At 38.1% G+C, this 26,406-nt stretch overlaps 1 protein-coding gene across 1 annotated transcript in view; it reads left to right on the top strand.

Moving 5' to 3' along the window:
• The window catches only part of MAP4K5 (mitogen-activated protein kinase kinase kinase kinase 5), a 144,627-nt gene extending 138,437 nt beyond the window's left edge, over positions 1 to 6,190 (top strand). Inside the window, exons 32-33 of the mRNA XM_059914200.1 lie at positions 2,120 to 2,175; positions 4,565 to 6,190. Coding sequence (XP_059770183.1) covers positions 2,120 to 2,175; positions 4,565 to 4,652 — 144 coding nt within the window. The 3' untranslated portion in view covers positions 4,653 to 6,190. The remainder of the gene's footprint in view (positions 1 to 2,119; positions 2,176 to 4,564) is intronic.
• The last annotated feature ends 20,216 nt before the right edge of the window (positions 6,191 to 26,406 follow it).

Raw genomic sequence — 26,406 nt, 5'->3', positions numbered from 1 at the left:
CAGGGCTCGAACCCGTGTCCCCTGCATTGGCAGGCGGATTCTTAACCACTGCACCACCAGGGAAGCCCCTGCAGCTTCTTTTTTAATGTTATATTTAAAATTCTAAATTAATATGTATTGGATCACAGGACTAAGGAAAATCTAAGAAAATTAATTTGTTTACTAAATATTTATTGAGTATTAAATACATTTAGGACACTATTCTTATTATAGCACTGAAGACATAATGAAGCATAATTATAAATAACATCAAACCCTTATGATGTCTATCTTCCAGGCACTTTACAAATACTAGCTTATTGAAGGCTAATAATATAGTGGGGTTTAGGTACAATTCAAAGTAAAGTTATGTACTATTCATATTCCCGATTTTACAGGTACAGAGTGGTTAAGTAACTTACCCAGAGTTACAGAACTAGTTAAGTGACAGAGCCTGGATGTGAAGGGTCTCCAAAATCACTTCTACTGAGATAATCGGGATACATTTCATGTAGGAGGTGGGACTTGGACTCCCACCTTGAGAGGTGAATCCTAACAGTTAAGAGAATACTAACAGAGACATTTCCCATTTGTGTGAGTACCTGTGTAATTCTTGCACACCAGGGCCTCACAAATTTATGGACTTATTTTGAAGCTTAAAATCTTCTATTTGAATTACCTTTACACTGTTATTTAGATATAACTATTTCCACCTTTTATATGAATGCAGAAGTAGAATGCTTCCAAGTAAAAATGATGTAAATCAGTGGAATTAGAATGCTTCCAAGAGAAAATGACATAAATCAGCTGTCTTTGAAAGCATCCGTTTAGTTACTGACCCATGTCACTAAATGTCACCAGGCCCCTGCATTTAATGAAGCCTACAGTCCTACTTACTGCCATAACATTAATTGTCCTTAGATACTATTTTCACTGTGTCACTCCTGTGGTTAGAAATCTGTAGAAGTTACTTGTTGTTTACCATATCAAGTGTGAATTCTACCTCCTATTTTAAGTCATCTTGCTTACCTTTTTCTTTCTGGTTTTGTTCTAATCCTTCAATTTGAGCCTAGCTATAATGTTCATAAAGTAATATTCAGCCATTCTAGTCCACAATGATTGGAACATTTCTGAACTTAATACTCTGAAAATCAGCTGCATTTAGTATAGCACCAGATTTGTTTTCTGATTCAAGTTTATTAATTCCATCTTCCCAGCTAGACTGCAAACTCATTGATAGCAGAGTATTTTTATACTTATTTTATATCCACACTGTCATAGTTTGGGTTCCTCCAAAAGCTGACCCTAAAACAAGGTCTCAGGTCCTTGTTTATTTGGGAGTAGATCCCAGAAAACAAGTGACAGAGTAAGGAATGTAAGATGGAGAGGGACAAAAAGCCAACAAAGAGCACATTAATAAACTGGTTCTCAATATGGGCAACGAGGGCTTAATCCCATAGGGACTACTGAGGAACAGTGTGGAGCACACCTCAGAATTGGCTCATCAGAAGGTGGGGAGGCGGGTGCATTTATACACCAACTGCTGCCCCTGGTAGTTAAGGGTTTCCCCCAGAGGTGTCAACTCCCCACACTTTGGAATAGTACCTGTGCACGACTGAGTACCTTCTTTCTTTAGTTTTGGAGAAGACAGAGCAGAGGAATACCCCCGGTACACAGATGTAAGACACTGGTGCACGGGAATGTCTACTGCAGCTCTGCTGAAATCAGGTGGGCTGAGGGGTGCCACCTCAAGCATCTGCCCTATGACATAAAGGAAGGAGTAGGGGCTGTGCAGTCCAGCAAACCTGTACTCAGATCTTGGGTCTACTAGTTATATGACCTAAAAGTAAGTTACTTAACCTCACTGAGTCTTAGTTTTCTCTTTAATAATATGGGAATGATAATACATAGCATAAAAAGTTCTAAGGAAAGTGCTTGACCCATACAGATATTCCGTAAATGTTGATTTGTTTCTAGTAATAAGCAGTCAAAAAAAAAAACTTACTAAAATCTATTTAATTTGAGGAGTTGAGTCTATCAAAAATTATCATTCTTTTTAATACTTGCTCTATCTAAATGATCTTTAAATTATAATTTAAATAATATGGTGACTAATAATATGGACTATTTTCTTTCATAGGTTACCCAGGAGATTTCAGATGAAACAAGAGTTTTCCGCTTATTAGGATCAGACAGGTAATAGTTTGGTTGTTTTATTACCAAAGGAGTTCAACGATTGTATTTTTAATTATACTGTCAACCTCTGACTGTGTTCAAACAGAACTTCTTTTTCAATATACTTATTTATATTGTTTCAATATGTTTATTTATATTGTTCAATAGAAGTAACATTGGCTTATAACATTTATATAAATTTCATGTATACAACATTATATTTCTAGTTCTGTATACCCTGCAGTGTGCTCACCACCAAAAGTTTAGTTTCCTTTCAACACCACATATTAACCCCCTTTACCTACTTCGCTCTCCCTCCGCCCCTACCCCTGGTAGCCACTCTGTATCTACGTGTTTGTTTTTGTTTGGTTTGTTCATTTATTTATTTTTATGTATGTTAAACAAAACTCTTAGAGGCTTCAGAATCTTAGAGAAATTTCCCTGTATCTTTATTGAGAGAGAGAGAGAAATACTTTAATTAGTCAGTTAAGCAAGCTTTTGTCAGTGTGAGGATCATGATTCTAGAAACAGTTATACTCAGCCAAGACAAAATGTGTTAAATAGGTGTTTATGTCCCTAGTACCATGACATATTTCAGGCTCCTTTGTTTTCATCATTTCTTCCTGGCATGTTAACTTCTATTAACTGTTACTGTATATATCCAACAGAATGTGCACCTCGTGACATTTACTTTTATATCACAAGATATTTGACTGAGTCTCTGAGGTCATTCTAAATTAGAAGGAATTATGTGGTCTCTGTGATCAAAATGAAAGATAAGTTCCAAAACTATGCCATCTCATGAAAAAAGAATTATAGCTTTTGTTCTTCAAAGTCTATGTTATCTACCTCTACAATGAATAAAATACCTATCCCTTCCTATTTTCCAAAAGTTGTTACTGCAGCAAAACTGGCTATACTGGTATACATTAGTCCTAAGGCAAGGATTGAGAACCTCTGATCTTCAAGTTCAGTCTAGTCACAAAACCATTGCTTAGATATTACACACTTAAGGAAGGCGGGGAGAATTGGAGTTATGACTCCATAAAAATTTTTTAAAGAGAAAAAGGATTTTTGGAAAATGGCAACTACCCATTGCCATTGAAAAGGCAAGCCCAGAGAGCATGGCAACCTAGTAACTAGTCCTGCAAAAAAGAGAATTGGAGGACCACCTGGTAAATGACTGTCGAATGGGAGGCCCTTTGCTTCTCCAGGAAGGGCTGACAAAAGAATTGTAGATCATTCAGTGATCCTGGCACAAATAGCACTCTGGTGAGACATAGTATGAGAGATTTCTGCTTGATAGAGGGTAGGCATCAGAAACCATTTCTCTTAGTTACTTGTTTCCTTCCAACTCCCTCCCCCAGAATTTTCAGAATTTTCTCTTTCATCTACCCCTTCTTTGTTTGTATTGTTTCTCCATTCTGTCACTATTGCCCTAAAAAACTACTTTTTTCAGACCATTGCCTTGTTCTGGTTATCTTCTTACTTGGGCATCTCCTTGATTTTAAGACATATATCTTAACCAAGGCTTTTGTTTTGTCTTAATTTTTAAAGTGATTTGTTAAATTGTATTGTGTAAATATAGGTATTAATGTCTAGGAGGAAAGAAAACTATGTCAGAATATTAATAATGGTAAACTTTGGGCAGTTGAATTATAGGTAATTTTATTTTCCCTTTCTACTTTTCTTTAATGCATACTTTAAGTATATATTACTTTTTTGTTGTTTTCATTTCAAGAGTAATAATATGCTAGTTGTAGGAAATTCATACACTAGAAAAATAAAAATTATTTATGCAACTCCCCCCCCCCCCATTTCCCCTTCTAGACTTTTTTCTCTGCATGGGCATATTGTTTTTTATTTTGTTCTCAAACCTGTCTTCCCACAGTGTAGATCCTATGATATAACACTTGATTGGTTTTTCTTCCTATTGGTCCTTTCATTGAACTCTTACCCTGCCTTTGTTCCAGGGACAAGGGAGATGACCCCATTTCATACTTTTTAAAACTATTTATTTGCAAATACCTTGAAGAACAGTGTGAGTGGGTGCCTCTTAAAATCCTCAGCCCTTCCTCCATCCCCTTCTTGTTCATGTATGTTCTAAAGCTTTATTATACCTTTTTTTGGCATATATGAGCAAGCAAATTTGTTTTTAGTTGGAATAAGATGAGACTATCCTGAAATGTTTTTAATATTTTATATTCATAAATTCATCAATTCTTACTCAGTTTTGTTTTTAAGCTGTAAAATGTAAAGCTGAATTTGACTGTGCATCTATTAATGTGATCTCTGTGTAATTTTATGTGAATGTGAACAATGATATTCTTTCCTGGTTTGATGTTAGTATTTGAAGATGAAATCTCTGTTTCTACTCTTTAACAAGACTTTTGTTTTGATTTAATTGCAGGGTTGTTGTTTTGGAAAGTAGGCCAACAGAAAATCCTACTGCACACAGCAATCTTTACATCTTGGCTGGACATGAAAATAGTTACTAAGCAACAGAAACTGGTCTCAAATGACAGGAAAATGAATACACTCCATTGAAAGCAAAAATATCTTAAGGAAATTCAGTACAAACTACACTATGATTTGCTTTAATTGTTATGGGTTATATCTCAAATGATCTGTACTTTAAGGTAGAATTCAGTATTTTCTGTAGCTGGAAACAGCTATTCTATCTCTTGCCACTATGTGGTGGTTTTATCAAGTTTGCTTAATAAAAGCTATGAGACAGATAGTCCTCTAGTTCCAGGAAACACAGTCTTTTTAAAAAAAATAATGTTTGTAACAAGGATGCCATGGTATTTTTAGATAACAGCTTATGTGATTATCTTCAGAGAGGTAAATTTAGTGACAGTTTTCTCATTTTATACCATGTTTTATTCCTTCTTAATGAACATAATTTGATAAAGAAATTATCAGGTAAGCCTTTCACTTTTACATTGGCCATTCTGTATGTTTTTGTAAAATAGAATATTTAATCCTTATTTATTAATCTCTTGCTGGAGTGGTGTAATGTATCTAACTTTTAGTAATGGAAGGTTGCAGAGCAGCTTAAATTTTTTTATAATATATAAAAATTTTGTTTACCTTTTCAGACTAGTACTTTGAGGGTTTAAAGGCTGTGTTTGGAGGTTCAATACATACATGCAATATTATTTAACACAAGTATTTTGTAATATAATATCATCCAGAATTGCCTTAAAAGAGAGTTTTGTGTTTTCAACTACATATAATTGTAGGGGTTCATACAGAAGATAATGATGATGGTTGAAATATTATTAGAAGGAGTGTGTATTTCTAGATGTGACTACCGTGTGTATGTATTCTTGACAAGCAGTATAATATACCTGTGATTTTTTTTTTTACATTAGGGATAATGCATAAGAAATTAATCTTCATATATATTATCATCCCTAATGTAGGGGGGAAAAGTGTTTAACTGCCCGTGATATGTATTTTACTTATAGTATACCAGAGGGGAAACTGTAAAGCAACTACATGTGTATTCTTGGGTTTTTCACATATATAGATCCTCATTTTTAGTAGGTTTTAAAAAAAAATCTTTAAATGAAATTTAATTCCTGATGGGGTAGTATAAATAAGTATTATAAAAATCAGTATTCTAAAGATAAGTAAGGATTGGGCCATTTTTGAGTTTTCTTCCTTTCTGCTATTGTTAGTATTCAAAATGAAAGCATCACACTGGTACCTATTGTCTTAATGCATGTAACAGTTATTGTTGAGATGATGAACAAGGGGATGGCAAGAGCAGACTACAGATTCATTTTCAGCAGTTCCTTGAGAGGAAGACAGTGTAACTATCTCATTCGGTCTTTAGCAGTCCTGTATAGTAGGTATTATCATCATCTCCTTTTTTCAGATGAGGAGATAAGGGGTTAGCAAGGTTAAGAGACTTAACCCAATTCACACAGCAAGTTAGTGGTTGAGCCAGACTATGAGTCTTGTGACTCTGTTCTTTTCACTATGCAATATGCAAACAATAAAATATTATGCAAATGAAATATATAAAGTATTGTCCTTTAAAAATGCTATGATTTCAGTAAGTGTGTTGCTGTTTATTTTGGGTATGTTAAATGGGGCCTCTGGACTGAAGGACACTGGATACAATAGATGGCAGGGGACCATACTCAAAACAGGAAATATTTACATTCTGGATACAAAGACCAATATCCTCCTCCTCCTCTCTGAGTCCTGGCAGCCAGATCTTCCCATCCTAACAATACTGGAAGAGTCCTCTCTGTGCCATCTGGTCAGTGCAAGTGGAAAGACCTAAAGAGATCCTGACATCAGAAGTGTCCTGGCTAAACTGCCCAGCTGGATAAATCTACAGTGAAAATCGTAATATGCCCACCACCCTTTGCATGCATCCAGAGCTTACAGTTAGTCTTTTAGTCCTATGCTATTAAAAATGATTAAACAGGGACTTCCCTGGTGGTCCAGTGGGTAATACTCCGTGCTCCCAATGCAGGGGGCCCGGGTTCGATCCCTGGTCGGGGAACTAGATCCCACATGCATGCCACAACTAAGAAGCCTGCATGCCGCAACGAAGATCCCGCATGCCACAACTAAGACCCAGTGCAGCCAAAGTAAATAAATATTTTAAAACAATAATAAAAATGATTAAACAACCAGGAATTATGAAACATCTGAGGAAAGCCTCTTACAGGAAAGAGAGAAAACAATAGGGGAAAAAGCACCTAATGGAAACAGACTATGCAGAATGAAGAAAATGTCAAAAGAAAAAGTATCTTTGCAAAGATGTTGCAACTGTGAATCAGGAGTAGGATACTAAAAAAGGAGCTTTCAAAAAAACAGAGCTATTAGAAAAAATATAGCATAGCTGAATAATTCAATAGATGGTTTAGAATATAAAGTTGAAGAAATTTCTCAGAAAATAAAAAGAAATGAAAATATTGGAGAAAAAAATTAAGAAAATTAACAGGCCAGGAGGCCCAATATCCAATCTCCCAGAGTTCCAAAAAGAATAGAGAAAATAGAGAATCAGAGTATTTCAAGAAATATTCTCAGTACTAAAGAACTTCAGATTTTAGATTGAAAGAACACAGTGGATGAAAAAAATCTATAATGAAATTTCAGGCATGTCAGGGTCAAAGAGAAGATCTGTTATGTTTCTGAAGAAAAGGGGCAGGTCAAATACTGAGAAATAAGAATCAGAATAACTTCAGATTTCAACAGAAGCAGTGCCTTCAAAATTCTGAAAGAAATTTCCAACCTAAAATTCTGGATTCAAATAAACTATTAATTGAACCTAAGGTTATAATGAAGACATTTTTATTTGTACAAGGTCTCACAAACTTTACCTTTCGTATAGTCTTTCTCAAGAACCTACTAGAGGATGTGCTTCATAAAAATAAGGTCATAAACCAAGCAATATGAAGACATAGGTGCAAAGACTGGGATTCAGCATAGGAGAGAGATGAAGGAACTCCCCAGATGATGATGATGAGATATCCAAGGATGACACCACACCAGACATACAGAACATAGTGAAGCATATCAGAAGTTCCCAGAGAGGCTTTTTCAGAAAGACTAAATAATAAATTACCTGATGCATCTCCCAGACCCCGAAAAATCAGAGTGAGGGACTTGTGATACTGAAATGAAGAAGGAGGAAAGGTCAATGTAAAGGTGTATTATTGAGGTCATTGCTGTGTAGACAATGGCAGCTTGATCCACCAGGTCTTCTGTGAAGCTCTGTGATAGTTCCCACAATTGTCTCCTGAAAGACAAGTGTCTGGACCATTTATCTTGACACGCTCCTCACAAGGTGAGTTGCTGCCGGGACATTACCTCCTGAAGTACCAAGTTGCAGCTTGTACTTGGGCCACGTGGGCTCCTTCAGTGTCACAGAATGCCCTGAGGCAGAAAGCTGGAAGAGTAGGAGATAAATCTGAGCTCTGCCTCTGTGGCTGAAATCAGAAATGGGTGGAGGGATTCAATCAGTGATGATATTATTTCTTTTTTTTTTTTTTTTTAAAGATTTTTTTGATGTGGACCATTTTTAAAGTCTTTTTTGGATTTGGTACAGCATTGCTTAGTTTCATGTTTTGGCTTTTTGGCCACAAGGCCTATGGGATCTTAGCTCCCTGACCAGGGATCGAGCCCTCACTCCCTTGCATTGGAAGGTGAAGTCTCAACCACTGGACCGCCAGGGAAGTCCCAATCGGTGATGATATTATTTCTAAGCAAAAACTTACCTAAGGTTGAACCAGATAGCTTCACAGGCAAATTCTATCAAACATTTAGAGAAGTGCTAACACCTATCCTTCTCAAACTCTTCCAAAATATAGCAGAGGGAGGAACACTCCCCAACTCATTCTACGATGCCACCATCACCCTGATACCAAAACCAAAGACGTCACAAAGAAAGAAAACTACAGGCCAACATCACTGATGATCATAGATGCAAAAATCCTCAATAAAATACTAGCAAACAGAATCCAACAGCACATTAAAAGGATCATACACCATGATCAAGTGGGGTTTATCCCAGGAATGCAAGGATTCTTCAATATATGCAAATCAGTCAATGTGATACACCGTATTAACAAATTGAAGGAGAAAAACCATATGATCATCTCAATAGATGCAGAAAAAGCTTTTGCCAAAATTCAACACCCATTTATGATAAAAACCCTCCAGAAAGTAGGCATAGAGGGAACTGACCTCAACATAACAAAGGCCATATATGACAAACCCACAGCCAACATCGTTCTCAGTGGTGAAAAACTGAAACCGTTTCCTCTAAGATCAGGAACAAGACAAGGTTGCCCACTCTCACCACTGTTATTCAACATAGTTTTGGAAGTTTTAGCCACAGCAATCAGAGAAGAAAAAGAAATAAAAGGAATACAAATTAGAAAAGAAGAAGTATAACTGTCACTGTTTGCACATGACATGATACTATACATAGAGAATCCTAAAGATGCTACCAGAAAACTACTAGAGCTAATCAATGAGTCTGGTAGAGTTGCAGGATACAAAATTAATGCACAGAAATCTCTTACATTCCTATACACTAGTGATGAAAAATCTGAAAGAGAAATTAAGGGAACACTCCCATTTACCATTGCAACAAACAGAATAAAATACCTAGGAATAAACCTACCTAAGGAGACAAAAGACCTGTATGCAGAAAACTATAAGACACTGATGAAAGAAATTAAAGATGATACAAACAGATGGAGAGATATACCGTGTTCTTGGATTGGAAGAATCAACATTGTGAAAATGACTATACTACCCAAAGCAATCTACAGATTCAATGCAATCCCTATCAAATTACCAATGGCATTTTTCACAGAACTAGAACAAAAAATTTCACAATTTGTATGGAAACACAAAAGACCCCGAATAGCCAAAGCAATCTTGAGAAAGAAAAATGGAGCTGGAGGAATCAGGCTCCCGGACTTCAGACTATACTACAAAGCTGCAGTAATCAAGACAGTATGGTACTGGCACAAAAACAGAAATATAGATCAATGGAACAGGATAAAAAGTCCAGAGATAAACCCATGCACATATGGTCACCTTATTTTTGATAAAGGAGGCAAGAATATACAACAGAGAAAAGACAGCCTCTTCAGTAAGTGGTGCTGGGAAAACTGGACAGCTACATGTAAAAGAATGAAATTAGAACACTCCCTAACACCATACACAAAAATAAACTCAAAATGGATTAAAGACCTAAATGTAAGGCCAGACACTATAAAACTCTTATTAGAGGAGAACATAGGCAGAACACTCTATGACATAAATCACAGCAAGATCCTTTTTGACCCACCTCCTAGAGAAATGGAAGTAAAAACAAAAACAAATGGGACCTAATGAAACTTAAAAGCTTTCGCACAGCAAAAGAAACCATAAACAAGACAAAAAGACAACCCTCAGAATGGGAGTAAATATTTGCAAATGAAGCAACTGACAAAGGATTAATCTCCAAAATTTACAAGCAGCTCATGCAGCTCAATATCAAAAAAACAAACAATCCAAAAATGGGCAGAAGACCTAAATAGACATTTCTCCAAAGAAGATATACAGATTGCCAACAAACACATGAGAGGATGCTCAACATCACTAATCATTAGAGAAATGCAGATCAAAACTACAATGAGGTATCACCTCACACCAGTCAGAATGGCCATCATCAAAGAATCTACAAACAATAAGTGCTGGAGAGGGTGTGGTGAAAAAGGAACCCTCCTACACTGTTCGTGGTAATGTAAATTGATAACAGCCACTGTGGAGAACAGTATGGAGTTTCCTTAAAAAAGTAAAAATAGAACTACTATACGACCCAGCGATCCCACTGCTGGGTGTATACCCTGAGGAAACCATAATTCAAAAAGAGTCATGTACCACAATGTTCATTGCATCTCTATTTACAATAGCCAGGACATGGAAGCAACCTAAGTGTCCATTGACAGATGAATGGATAAAGAAGATGTGGCACATATATACAGTGGAATATTACTCAGCCATAAAAAGAAACGAAATTTGAGTTATTTGTAGTGAGGTGGATGGACCTAGAGTCTGTCATACAGAGTGAAGTAAGTCAGAAAGAGAAAAACAAATACCGTATGCTAACACATATATATGGAATCTAAAAAAAAAATGCTTCTGAAGAACCTAGGGGCAGGACAGGAATAAAGATGCAGACATAGAGAATGCACTTGAGGACACCGGGAGGGGGAATGGTAAGCTGAGACGAAGTGAGAGAGTGGCATGGACATATGTACACTACCAAATGCAAAATAGATAGCTAGTGGGAAGCAGCTGCATAGCACAGGGAAATCAGCTTGGTACTTTGTGACCATCTAGAGGAGTGGGATAGGGAGGATGGGAGGGAGACACGAGAGGGAGGAGATATGGGGATATATGTATATGTATAGCTGATTCACTTTGTCATAAAGCAGAAACTAACACACCATTGGAAAGCAATTATACTCCAATAAAGATGTTAAAAAAACAAAACAAAACTTAAGGTTGAAATCAAACAAAAAACTGCCAGTTATTAACTCCAGGAAAGCAAAACGTTATAAGAAAGAATAGGTAAACTATGACCAGTGGTTGAATGCCATAAAAATGTTAACAGTAAATAATAGTCTAATCAAAATTACAGCATAATTATATTGAGAGAGGATATGGTGGTGTGGAGGTGAGGTAGAAAAAATACCTAAATCCTCATCTCTACAGTGGGAAATCAATGAATAATATCTAAAAATTAGAAATCAGGAAGTAGCTTAGGGCTTCCCTGGTGGCGCAGTGGTTGAGAATCTGCCTGCCAGTGCAGGGGTCGTGGGTTCGAGCCCTGGTCTGGGAAGATCCCACATGCCGCGGAGCAACTGGGCCCGTGAGCCACAACTACTGAGCCTGCGTGTCTGGAGCCTGTGCTCCGCAACAAGAGAGGCCGCGATAGTGAGAGGCCCGCGCACCGCGATGAAGAGTGGCCCCCGCTTGCCACAACTAGAGAAAGCCCTCGCACAGAAACGAAGACCCAACACAGCCATAAATTAATTAATTAATTAATTAATTTTAAAAAACCATTCTGTAAAAAAAAAAGAAGTAGCTTATTTAGTGACATGGAAATAAAATAATCTGCTAAAAGAAGGAAAATGGTTTTTGAAGAAAGAGAGATGGGGGAAGGGCATGCTTTTTTTGATGACAAACCTTATAGGACTATTTGGTTATTTATGTGTGTGCCTACTTTTTTTTTTTTTTTTAATGTAAAGGAAGACTTTAATTACAAGCATGTTTCTGTTACATGACAGAAGCAATATGAACAAACATACAAGTTCAGCTTTTTATACTGTACCTTACACATAGTAGGCATTCAATAAATGTTGATTATAGCTAAGGTATGCATAGTGTGGAAGTAGGCAGAGTAATTGGGGGGTACTGGTTAAGTAAATGCAGAAGGTCTTGTGAGAGCATTTTTTATCAAGCTCCTTTTTTTCTTTTTTTTTTTCTTTTTTTTTTTTTAATTTTTTGGCTAAACCTACTTCCCAGCCTTCTCTCCTAGTACTCCCTGGAACACCAGCACATAAAGGCCATGATCATTTCACCTTCATTGCTTGACTCATAATGGCTCTCCCATTCTGAAATTCTGATTTTTCACCAAAAATTTAAATCCTTTACTTCACTCAAGGTACTCAGTTTACTTCAGTCAAGCTGTAACTTTTACATGACATCTCTGACTGTTTATTTTCTATTTTCTGTTTTCCAGAATTTCTACAGCACATGTAGATTATACATCTCAATGTAATTACTCAGTTGCCACCTACCAGCCAAACCATTTAGCCCTTACCACTTACCTTAGATAAATTACTCAACCTGTCTAGGCCTCCATCTCCTTCTCTGTTGATTGCAAATAATGGCCACTTCATATGGTTGTTAGGAGGGTTAAGTGAGATTGTGAGCATTAAAGTTTCTTGCTTATGGTGAGAAAAAAAAAACAGTTGGCTCCTTTATTTTTAACCAAAAAGTTCATTAAAGGCATAAAGAGTGCATTTTCATTCTTTAGTTGTTCCGTTCGGTATGTCACACATTGGTAGACTTATCGTGGGGCTTTTTAAATTCTGCTGTTTTCAAGTTCCTTACATGCCTTTTCATTAGAAAAATAACTGATATCTTGTATCATAGGTCCAAGAAACTTCCATATCAAACCTAGCAGCAAGGATCATTATAGGTTTTACTGAGAATTTCAGATTGTTCCTAATGGATCTTACTTAGGAGAAGAATAAGAAACATTTGTTAAGAATCTACTATATTGACATCAGGAATGAATCAAATATTCTCACTCTCACCACTTGTTATTCATTGTACTAGAGGTCCTAGTCAGTTCAATAAACAAAGAAAACTAAGAAAAAAATTAAAAGATTAGAAAGGAATAAAAATGCCATTATTTACAAATAAACTGTTAGAAATCGTAAGTGAATTTGGAAAAGCAGATGGATGCACTGTCAACATAGAAAACAATTACATATACATATACCTGCAATAAACAGAAAATGAAATTTTAAAAGGATACCACTTATAGTACAGAAAACTATTCAATATCTAAGAAAATGAGATGCAAGATCTCTATACTTAAAACTATCACTGAGGACTCCAGGGGCATGCATGGAGGAAAGGCCACATGAGGACACAGCAAGAAGGCAGCCATCTACAAGCTGAGGAGAGAGGCCTCAAGAGAAACCAGCCCTGCTGACACCTTGATCTCAGACCTCTAGCCTACAGAACTGTGAGACAATAAATTTCTGTCCTTTAAAAAAATAAAAGATAAAACTCTATCAGTGAAAAAAATTAAAGACCTAAATAAATGGCATATTATGCCATGTTAATGAATTAGATTTGATATTGTAAAAATGTTAGATTTAAAGATTCTCTGTAATCCAAGCAGATATTTTATGAAAATTGACAAGTTGATTATAAAATTACATAAAATGCAAAGGGCTAGGGATACCAAGGCAATCTTGAAAAAGAAACCTGGGAATCTTAGGTACCAGATTGCAAGAGTTATGATAAAGCTGCTGTAGCAGTTAAGTGTGACACTGGCATGAAGATAGACAATGAAATACAATTGAGAGTACAGAAACAGACCCATGCTTAGTCACCTTACGTATAACAGATACCCTGCAGTGTAATAAAAAAAAGGATAGCCTTTTCAATAAATTCTTTTGAAAATTTATTGAAAACAATAATGGAAAATCAAATGAATCTTGACTGCAACTTCACTCAATAAACAAAAATGAATACCAAATAGATTGTAAATAAATAAATCTAAATAAATAAAATATATAAAACTATAATGCTTTTAAAAATAAAACATAATATCTTCATGAACTTGGGGTAAAAAAAGATTTCCTAAACAAAACATTAATACTTTGACTATAAAAGAAAGAGTTGGTAATATTGACCTAATTAAAATTAAGTTGCTCTGTTCATCTAAGGACACCTTTACAAGAGTGGAAATATAAGCCACAAAATGGAAAAGAGGCTTGCGTTACATATATCCGCAAAAGACCTACTCAGAAGATATAAAGAACTAAGGCAGACAACCCAATGAAAAAATAGGCAAAGGATTTTGAATAAGCACTCCGCAAAAGGTAACATCCATGTAGTCAATAAATATGTGTGAATGTATTCACTTCCTTGGTTATCAGAGAAATGAAAATTAAAACAAAAATGCCGTACTTTACACACCCACTAAAATGACTAAAATGAAAAAAAAGATAGAACCAAATGTCTAAGATTGTGGAGAAACTGGGGTGCTTGCTCATTGCTAGTGGGAATGATGCACACTTTGGAAAAGTTTGGCAGTTTCTTAAAAATGTTAAACAGATTCACCATATGACCCAGCAATTCCACTCCTATGTATCTGCCCAAGAGAAAACATGTCCACACAAAGACTTGTATGTAAATCTCCATAGCAGCATTATTCATAATGGCCAAAGGTAGAAGCAACCCAAATATCTACCAATTGGTAAATGAATAAAATTAGTCATATCTATGCAATGGAATGCTATTCAGCAATGAAAATAAAGTGCTGATACATGCTACAGTGTGGATGAACCTCAAAAACATGTTAAGTGTGAAAGAAACCAGTCACAAAAGATCACATATTGTAGATTCCATTTATATGAACTGTTCAGAAAAGGTGGAATCTATAGACAGAAAGTAGACTAGTGTTGCATGGGGCAGAGGTTAAGAATGAAGAGTGACTGTAAATGGGCATGAGGTTTCTTTTTGAGATAATGGAAATATTTTAAAATTAGATTGTGATGATAGTTGCATAACTCTGTAAACTTACTAAAAATCATTTATTTACAGACCTAAAATGACTGAATTTTATGGTAAGTAAAATGTACCCCAATAAAACCAAACAGAGAAAGAGAACATCCAAGGGGTCAGTAAACACTTTGAAAGGTATTAACTTCATTAGTTACCAGGGAAAAACAAATTAAATAATAATGCTGCTACAAAATGAATCCACAATACAGTGCTATTGCACATTCCCCCAGAATGACTAAAATGAAACAGGAGGAAAGTATGAAGCATTGATGAGGGTATGGAGCAACTGGAACTCTTTTTTTTTTTTTTAATTAATTAATTAATTTATTTATTTATGGCTGTGTTGGGTCTTCGTTTCTGTGCGAGGGCTTTCTCTAGTTGTGGCAAGCGGGGGCCACTCTTCATCGTGGTGCGCGGGCCTCTCACTGTCGCGGCCTCTCTTGTTGCGGAGCACAGGCTCCAGACGCGCAGGCTCAGCAATTGTGGCTCACGGGCCTAGTTGCTCCGTGGCATGTGGGATCTTCCCAGACCAGGGCTCGAACCCGTGTCCCCTGCATTGGCAGGCAGATTCTCAACCACTGCGCCGCCAGGGAAGCCCTGGAACTCTTATATACTGTTCGTTGGAGTGTAAATTGGTACAATACCTTTGAAAAACTCAAGGTGAACATACACATACCTTATAATCCAGCATTTCCAGTTCTAGGTCTGCACCTAAAAAACGTGTTCACCAAAAGACACATAAGATTGTTCACAGCAGCATTATTCATAGTCACCAAAACTTGGAAACAACCCAAATGTCCATCGAGAGTAGAAAGAATAAATAAGTTGTGGTATATTCACAGCTCAAAATACTACAGTACCATCAAAAAGAATGAACTCCTACCAACAACAACATGGATTTCAATCCTCAAGAAATTTAAGTTCTTTGTAAGAATTCAGACATTAAAAGTATACTGTATAATTTCACTTAAATGAAGTTCAAGAACAGGCAAACTATAGTGTTAGAAATCAGGATGATGGTTACCTTTGAGGAAGAGTGAGGGAATAAAGATTGAGATGGGGCATGAGGGGATGCTTTAGAGGTGCTGGAAATGTTATATATTTTCACTTCTCAGCAAGCTGTACACATGATTGACGCATTTTTTTTCTGTATGTACTTATATTGATACTTCAATAAAAACATTTATTAGAATCTGTGCCAAGACCTGTACTGGGGAGAAATATTATCTAATTTTCACATTAATCCTATGAGATAGTAGGGTTCCTGTTTATAAATGAGAAAACCAGAGGTTGGTCATTGTCATGGATTGGGTTCTCTAGAAACAAACATCAAGATGGAATTAGAAGTGCAGGAGATTTATTTAGGGAAATAACCTGTGTGGAGAACAAAAGGAAGGATGAACAGGGTAAGCAGGAAGACTGTCAGTGCAGAGCTGGCACATGTGCAGTGAGAAAGGGAGGAAGGAGGACCGCATAGAGCCTCAGACCACAGTGCAGCCCTGAGAACACCTTGGCCAGTCAATGGGGAGCTCCAGAGCAAAGATTGTCCACTAGAGGAATCCCGAGTTGGAAAGGAATGGCTCAGCTTTCAAACCCATACAGAAGAACTCATTCGTTAGCTGGGAGCAGCCCAGGGAGAGCTTGGCCAGCGCTGAGGTGAATTCTGAAGGTTAACTAAATTCTTGCAGCAGGTTCTCTCCTGAAGGGAGATCTGACCGACGCATATCTACAGCTGCCACACTCACATATTAAGTTGTTCGGAAAGTTGGGATGAATCTGTCTGAACCCAGACAGTCCCTTTATGACTACTTAAATGGAGACCTATCAAGTGTAGCTCAAATGTCTAAGAAAACCGTTAAACAAGTCCATATTTCTAAAGGAAACATAATATTTGGAAACATAAAGAAGAGAGTAAAGGGCATTCCAGGCAGAGGAAATTGTATCTGAAATAAACATAGTTGAGAGTTAAGCTCCTGTATCAGGGTTCTTTGGCTGTTCTTTGGTTGTTATGGATTAAAGAAAAAGCTGAAAACTGGGTTCAGAGAAGACCTAAGGACAGGAGACAGTGGATAGTCCCTTTGGGCCCTCAGAAGGAATCCACTCCAAAAGACTTCTGCACTGTGTCCTTTCATGCAAGAGCCAGGTTCCTAGGGAGCAGAATCTGCTTGGCCTGGGTTTGGTTATTCCTTGGTCATGGAGGGTGCAGTACCTTGAACAATAGTCCCGCTGAGACAGAAACCCAAAGCACAAGAAGGAATGGATATTGGGCTTTTGACAAGAAGGAGAAATGGATGCTGGGCTGATAAAAGAAACAGATGTCCTGTATAGTTATAAACCATCACTTGATGAAGCTTAAAAAAACAAACCCATTCACCAAGTGTGAGTGAAATGGTTCACTAAATCATTATGATCTTCAGCCACAAGTTCTTCCCTCAGTAATTTTGGTAAGTGTAAGATTTAACACTTTCTAGATAGGACATTTAATTTTGGGTATATGACTTCATCCTGGTCATGCTTCTCAAATCTAAATCTTCCTGGATTAGTTACTTCAGTGTGATTATCTTGTGATAACTAGAGGACACAGAGAATCCTGTGATCTGGATTGAGCACCTGCCTGGGCATCTCAGCCATTTATTTGACCTTTAAATGCTCCATATAAAGCACTGACTATGTATCAAGCTTTCAAATATATATTTCTCAGTTTATGGTTTCTGAAAACCCACAGTGGATACCAATGTCCACTTAAATTCCTTAAAGCCCAGTTCCAAAGTCTCCTCGAGGATCCCACAACCTCTTGTGCATCCTTGATTACAGCTCCTGTTGCTAAATGATAGGTATTTCTATTCTCTCTTAAGGGTAAGAACAATGACACATTTGCATCCCCAGCACCTAACAGTTCCTGACACATCATCGGTGAACAGTAAACGCTCGTTGAATCAAACTACAATAGGATGAACATTGTGAATCAGTAATGGAGTGGCTCGTTCAGTGGTGTAACTTGTTCATGGGTGTAACTCTAAGAAAAACTTTTGTTGCCTCTTAGAGTCTAGCTCGTGCAAAACGCAGATACATTACAAGAACCTGCCAGTTTTCTGAAAGTTAGGAAAGTCGTGTGAGTAAATCATTTTAGAATATTGAGCCTAGGTATACAGGCTCAGGGTCTAGGCAACCAATTATTTAAAACCATTGAGCCTAGGTACCTAGGCTCAGAATCTAGGGTCAGTCAGGGTCTAGGCAACAAAACAGAAAACCACAGTAGGTATTTTACTAGAGGAGAATCAAAAGAATATAGGGGACTGTTACACAGATGTTGGAGGACTGAAAGAGCAAAAATAGGACATTAAGACAACTCAGAACAACTGCAGGAAGCAGTTGCCAGCAATAGGGTTGGAGGAACAGAAGGGTAGAGTATGGGATCGCCAGAACCCGGGGGCTCAGAGAAGACCCACCGTGTTAGAGCTCCGGCCCCAGGCAGGGTCTGCTGCCTGGCTGCCACAGCTCATCAGGCGCTCAGAGGAAAGGTCCCGTGAAGCTGGGGCTCAGACCTTGAGGAGAGGGGCTGCCGCTGGTTCCTCTGAAGGTGTGTGATGAGGCCGGTTCTGGAAGGGCTAAAAAGCTGGAGTTAAGGAATTGCAAGAAACAAGCAGGAAGCTTTTTTCTCTTCCTCTGCTATCCATTGTCCTAACGTCTCCAGTTGGTCCACCCTAATTGGAATGGATTCTGGAAGATACAGTTTGCAGACTTCTAGCCCCAGTATAACAGAACAGAATATAAAAGGGTTAATTTGGAGCTGAAAGACATTAAATAGGCAAATAATATACTTAGGGGCATTGTTTGACCTAGATTGTTATGTAGGGATCACTTTAAATATGATCCTCAAAAGAGGGACTAATGTGCCATCTAAATGCAAATGGCAAGAATGTCACTTTATTACATCTGTGTCACATTCCCTTAGCAATTTCTTTTTTTTTTTAATTAGTTATTTTTATTTATTTATTTTTTGGCTGCATTGGGTCTTTGTTGCTGTGCGTGGGCTTTCTCTAGTTCCGGCAAGCAGGGGCTACTCTTCGTTGCGGTGCGCAGGTTTCTCATTGCAGCGGCTTCTCTTGTTGCGGAGCACGGGCTCTAGATGCGTGGGCTTCAGTAGTTGTGGCCCGTGGGCTCAGTAGTTGTGGCACATGGCCTTAGTTGCTCCGCGGCATGTGGGACCTTCCAGGACCAGGGATCGAACTTGTGTTCCCCGCATTGGCAGGAGGATTCTTAACTACTGCGCCACCAGGGAAGTCCCAGCAACTTATTTTCTTATATCAGTAAAGTTGGAATTTTAAAGACACTAAATATAGGTATAATTGCTTTACATCCATTTCACTGAGGCCCTTTATCTAACCAGCTTTTTAGTAAGACTTAATAAGGGAAGACTCGTGTGATATTTATTGGCAACTAATATCTAAATAAATTCTCTGCAGATTACTTTTTCTTTATATTTCCACATAATTCTCTGTACTTCTATACCACTAAGTTTTAGCAGAGCAAGTTAGAAATTTTCAGTATGTGGTAAAGCAACAATAAATTAATAGTCTTGAAATATATCTTACAATTGATGAAATATATCTTACAACTGATGAAATATTATCTAATCCACTCTGATTAGCCAAAATACAGTTACTCAGTCTACTTTTTCATTGTGGTTCCCATAAATTCGAATGATAAGCTTAAACTGCTCTCAGCCTTTGAAAATGCACATGGATTTTAATTTCTAGCATATGGCATATCCTTTGAGAAAGCCTTCCAACATTCAGTTTAATTCAGCATATTCATATCAATCCCCTACTAAGGGTATGGCAGTGAACCGTAGACTTGGAGAGAGGTGAACATGAGTAAAACAAAGTCAGTCAGTGCTCAGTGAGCACAAAGTCTACTTTGAGATGGACATAGACAAAATAGCTCTAAAATTGGGCAGACTGGCAGTGTAGTGGAGATTGTTTCCAGCTGGAAGATCTGGTAGGAAGTTTTGTACAATGTGGCATTAGACCTGGGTCTTAAAGTTGGTTTCACTTTCCTTCCTGAGACGAGTTGAAGAATGCTTTGCCAATGTCATCTCAACAGTCTTAATATTTATCGAACATACTGTGGTTCCCATTATATTAAAAGTTAAATCTTGTCTTCCCAACTTGAAACAGTGTGTGTGTGTGTGTGTTAGATTAACACATATGTACTCCCCTTTATCAAACTGTGTCTACTTGATCTTAAGATAGCAGTGATGGGAACGAAACCACAGAATCCTTGCAGAAAAAAAATTTATTTTTTGGCTGTGCCGCACCGCATGCGGGATCTTAGTTCCCCAACCAGGGATCAAACCTGTGCCCCCTGCAGTGGAAGTGCGGAGTCCTAGTCACTGGACCGCCAGGGAATTCCCCAGAAATTTTTTTTTTAATTGTTGGCATTTCCATATATAACTCTCCAAAATGCAGATAACTTAATATAATACCACACTCTGTACTTGCTTCTATTGACTTGCCACATTGTATTCTAATTATATTTCTAATTAATTCTAATTATAATATATTCTAATTAATTCCCTCTGGAATTAATCCCTGAGAACAAGGACTGTATGTTAACTTTGTATCTACAGTATGTTACAGGAAACGGTTACTCAATAACTTTCTATTTCTATGACTGTCTATTTCCCAAGAGAGAATTTCAAGATACTTCAGTAATCCACAAAATCTTAACTTTTCTGCCACTTATTCTGTAATGTTTTTACTGAGTCTCAGCTTATCACAGCCCTTCTGGTACAGGAAACAGCACCCCTATCTCCATCACTTTGCTGTCCTTTGGTGTCCTTTTCTTCCCCAAGAATCCTTTTACACTCCTTCAAGGGACCAGGGCATTCCTGCTTCCTCCTGTCTGCTCCAAATCAAAAACCTGCTCTCAAGAGCCTCCATTGATGGCAGCGTGATACAACAGAGCTAGATGGTGGTTCAGTACCTCACCCTCCTTTTAGCAGAGAGAGGCCCAGAGAGGGTAATCAATTGCTCAGAGTTGTACAGTTAGTTATAAGGAGATGGGATTTGAACTTAGACCTCTTAATGGCCAAAAGAGTGCTCTTTCTAACATATAATGTAGGCTTGTATTAATATGCCATTTATAGCCTAAACTAGCACTCCTTTTTCAGATATTTGCCTTCTTTCAAGATCAGAACTTAAGCTAAAATAATAACGTGGAACTCTATGTTCAATAGGATATTGGTGGGGGGTGTCATAGAGCTCTTTTGAGGTTCCTAAAGTTGTATCGTACAGCTGCCTACAAAACAGCCTTATGTCACACAGGAAGTAACTCACAGCTTACATTTTATTGAGAGAAACAAGGATAACATCATTGGCATCTGCAATGTGCCAGAAACTGTGTTACAAACTTTACATGTGGGATTTCATTTCATCTTTAAAACAAGTCAATGAGGTAGCTATTATCACCCTATTCATATTTATAAATGTATATACTCATAAAATTTTTATAATATAAAAAGTTATATATTTAGAAATAGGGTAGAAAAGTACAGTAGGTATTTCTCATGCTTTGTGACTGTCTTTGAAAACCCTTCCTACATCAGAGTAAATTCCCACATTGTGAATCTGAACTCCCCAAGGCAGAAGCCCAAACTCTCTTGCTCAGCACCTTGGCAGCTAGAGTGCAGGCTCTCCCAGGCAGGCGTACTCACACAAGTCTCAGTCGAAAAAAGAGCAGCATGAGGAAGCAGGTGCTGTGTTGACTCCATTTTTTCTGGCTTGGATGGTGACGAGGAGTCCCGTCTTCAGTGGCAGGAATGGTGGAGAGTCTTGGGTGTAGTGTCCACTCATCTACAGCACCAGTGGCAGCAGCACTGAGGTAGCTGAGACAATCCCACATAGTGGTTTTGGTATTGTTTCTGGATGCGTAGGCTCCAGATCTGACTCTGACTCTCCCAGAGATTCTCCAAACTATTTAATATCCCTTAATAAATCCTTGAACTAGCTAGTTTAAGGAACTAGCGGCTTCTGTGGTTGGCAAGTAAGATCCCAGTCCCCAAATCAAAACCACTTGGGATATCACCTCAGTCCCATTAGGATGACTACTATAAAAGAAAGAGAGGGGAGGAAGGGGAGGGAGAGGAAGGGAGGGCAGGGAAGGAAAAAAATTGTTGGCAAGGATGTGGGAAAATAGGAACCCTGTGCACTGTTGGTAGGAATGTAAAATGGTATAGTTGCTGTGAAAAACAGTATGGTGGTTCTTCAAAATATTAAAAATATAATTACCATATGACCCAGCAATCCCACTTCTGGGTATATACCAGAAAGATTGAAAGCAGGGTCCTGAAGAGATATCTGTGCACCCATGTTCATAGTAGCGTTATTCACAGTAACTAAAATGTGAAAGGTACATAGAGTAGTCAGAATCACAGAGACAGAATGTAGAAGGGTGGTGGCCAGAGGCTGTGGGTGGAAAGAAAGGGAAATTATTCTTTAATGGGTACAGAGTGTCCATTTGCAAGATGAAGAGGGTTCTGAGATATATGGTGATGATTGTTGCACAACAATGTGAAAGCACTTAGTACCACTGAACTGTCCACTTAAAACTGGTTAAGATGGTGTGTTGTGTGAATTTTACTACAATTTTTTTAAAAAGGTTGACAGTACCAAGTGCTCGCATGGATCTGGAGCAACTGGAACTCTCACATACTTCTGATGGGAATGCCAAATGGTACGGCCATTTTGAAAAACCATATGGCAGTACCTCAGAAATTTAAACATACATTTACCATACAATCCAACCGTTCCAATTCTCAGTATTTACCCAAAAGAAATGAACACATATGCCCACAAAAAAATTTATTCACAAACAGGTGTCAGCGATGGAGGAAAGGGCAACATGAGGGATACTTGTAGTGATAGAACTGTTCTGTAGCTTGACTTTATCAGTGTGAATACCCAGTTGTGATACTGTACTATAGTTTTACAAAATGTTATCATTGGAGGAAATGGGGGAAAAAAGTTTATGAGATCTCTATGTGAATCTAGAATTATCTCAAATTAGAAAGGTTAATTTTTTTTTAAACTCTTTTTTAAAAATTATTTATTTATTTATTTATTTATTTTTGGCTGCTTTGGGTCTTCATTGCTGTGCGTGGGCTTTCCCTAGTTGTGGCGAGCGGGGGCTACTCTTTGTTGTGGTGCGCAGGCTTCTCATTGCAGTGGCTTCTCTTGTTGCGGAGCACCGGCTCTAGGTGCGTGGGCTTCAGTAGTTGTGGCACACAGGCTCAGTAGTTGTGGCTCGCGGGCTCTGGAGCGCAGGCTCAGTAGTTGTGGCGCACGGGCTTAGTTGCTCTGCGGCATGTGTGATCTTCCCGGACCATGGCTCGAACCCATGTCCCCTGCATTGGCAGGCGGATTTTTAACCACTGAGCCACCAGGGAAGTCCCTAGAAAGGTATATTCTTTAAAAAAACAAACAAAAAAATCCCAGACCAATACACGAAGTAATTTTCCTGGTTTCACACAACCAAAAAAGCATAGACCCCAGAGATGAACCCAGGTCTGGTTCGTCCTCTATCACATGCTGTCTCCTTTCTTAGAGATCATCCCATGGGCAGCATGATGTGGTGGGAAGAGTGTGCTCTGCCAGTGGGAAGTGCTGGCTTCCTGAGTAGAAACCCCTGGGAGTGTTTCTTAGTTCTCTGAGTGACGAGAAAGATGATGTTTTTCCTTGATTGATAGGTGTTAAGTGAATCTATAAATTTACATTTGTTGTCAGTAAAGTCTTGAATACATTTTAGTGTAAATGAAATTCCCACCTGAAAAGAAAACAGTATACAGAGATCATTAGTATCATAACAATAATAACAATTAAAGCTAACATGATTAGAGCACTCATTTATGTTCACAACTTTAAGAGGTAGCTGATTTCTAGGTTGCCGATGAAACAGATGAAGCCTAAGGAAGTTGAGTAACTTGCCTCACAGATGGTTCATAGCAGAGCTGGATTTGATCCCAGGCAGTCTGGCTCCAGAGTTCATCCTCTTAATGGGAACTTCAGGTGAGATGATATTGTAGAAAAAGAAATATGTTGCTGGTGAAGGATTTCTTATCATTTAGCGGGAATATTGTTTAAATTCATATTTTTCACAAGGACCTACATGTGGATTCAGTTTAGATGCTTCACAATAATATCTCACTACTAATATTTGACAATGAGCCATTCTTATGAAAGCTATTTACAAGAACAGGATTTCCCCATGTGGTGGTAACTATGATCTCCATTTAATCCTTGGCATGCATACAGCTTGAAGATGACTTTATGAAACTATTTAGATCTTCTGGATCAATAGACACCTAAAAATTCAATGGGAAATGTATCGAGGGTGCCAGAGATTTCTGTTTGCACAAAGAGTTATTTAGACACCAATGAAGAAGCATCATAAAGTTTCTCTGAAGAGGGGAAGTTGAGAAGACTTTGAGTATTAAGTCCATTCAAGAAACATATGCATTTCTAAAACAATCTGTATGGAATCTCACTTTAAGTAAAGAATATTTTTAAAATGCAAGTAATTTCTACTTCCTGCCCTCCTCCTCCACCTTGTCACACACGTGAATATTTGTTTTGATACTGGGTTTTCTTAAGGCAGATTTACACTTCTTTAACCATGTAATTAGAGCTATTTAATTTAAAGCCACAGTGTGGTACAACAGATGGAAAGAATACAACTCAGAATTGAGACACAGGTTCTAGCCCTGTTTGTTGCCTAGAACAAATCTATTTTTTTTTTAACATCTTTATTGGAGTATAATTGCTTTACAATGGTGTGTTAGTTTCTGCTTTATAACCAAGTGAATCAGCTATATGTATACATATATCCCCATATCCCCTCCCTCTTGCATCTCCCTCCCACCCTCCCTATCCCACCCCTCTAGGTGGTCACAAAGCACTGAGCTGATCTCCCTGTGCTATGCGGCTGCTTCCCACTAGCTATCTAGTTTACATTTGGTAGTGTATATATGTCCATGCTGACAAAGGATTAATCTCCAAAATTTGTTTTTTTGACTCCTAAAAAGTCATTTAGATTTTTGGTAGCTGTTTCCTCAAATGCCAAATGTGCCCTCTCTCCTTCACAGAACCTGGTGAAGTGTTTTGAGAAGCAAAAAGTACAATGTGAATTCCAGCCCTCCAAGGTCTCCTATCTCGCTTCCTCCAGGGAAGACACTCGCGGAAGGGGAGGCAGGAGAGCAGGCTGTGCATGATGATACAGTGCTTGGTCTCCGGAAAGTCTCTTCTCAGCCTCCAGAGCCCAGCGTGGTGTCTGACCCAGGTCAGCACCCAGCAGAAGTCTGCTTTCCAAACAGCTATTTCTGTGCCATGGCTTTAAGTTGAAGTTCACAAAGTAATTTATGTTCTTTCTTATTTCTTGTCTCATAAATTTTTTTTGACATTTACCTTTTCCCTAGAATATAATGATTCAAATATCATACAAGCCCAGAAATGTACATAGGTCGTCTGCAATTAAGTGTGGTTAGCAATCATCTGTCCAGAATGGCAGAGATGTACACCATGAGATCTGGAGACTTGTCTCCTGAAGAAGGATCACCGTATACATTGTCTCACACACTGGTGGCCCAGGGCCAACCACATAAACCCTCCGGGGTTTCGTGTTAATCTTGCTGAGCTCTCACAGTATTTGGGTTCGTTGGCAAAAGTACCGGGTGGTTGTTTTAAAATCAGAAGATGCAAAAAAAGTGTTGACGTTGTTAAAGGTAGACTCAGAAACATAGGAAGCTTTTAGAAGAAGAGGTGCTTTAAAAGAATGGCTTATCATATATAAAATGCAATGGGTACCTAAAGGGAAAAATACACACAAAATAACTAAGGTTATGGTGATTAGGGATGAAAACACTTTATTCTCTTGTTGGTTGGGCCCACATAGAAAGTCAAGGATGATAGGCTTTTATTTAAACTGACTTTCCAGTATTTACACTGATTCACCTTTACTATCTCCAGATAAGGGAGAAAGTTATTTACACAGCTGGTTTTGTGACTTTTAAGCAGTGGCTGGTCAGGAAGAACCTGGCTGACACTTGGCTTCTCTTTAGGTTGTTCACAAGGTGTTCTTAGTTGTTGTAACTCCATTCGCCACTAGAGCATGGGCTTTGGAAAAAGGTGGAGTCGGGTTTGAAACCTGCTGTCAGCCCTGGAGAGCTGGGTGGCCTTGACTACGTGGACCAACCTCTCAGAGCCTCAGCTTCTTCTTTAGTAAGATGGGGTAGTTAATAATGCCGACCAGTTAACAAATCCAACCACATAAGATTGTTATAAAGATTAGAGATAATATAGATATTGAGCCTGAAACGTAAGTACCCCTAAAGGGTAGTCATGAACTCTTTTCTGT

This window comes from Balaenoptera ricei, chromosome 2 (genome assembly GCF_028023285.1).
Source record: "Balaenoptera ricei isolate mBalRic1 chromosome 2, mBalRic1.hap2, whole genome shotgun sequence".
Lineage (NCBI taxonomy): Eukaryota > Metazoa > Chordata > Mammalia > Artiodactyla > Balaenopteridae > Balaenoptera > Balaenoptera ricei.
This window is presented reverse-complemented; position numbering and strand designations above follow the sequence as displayed.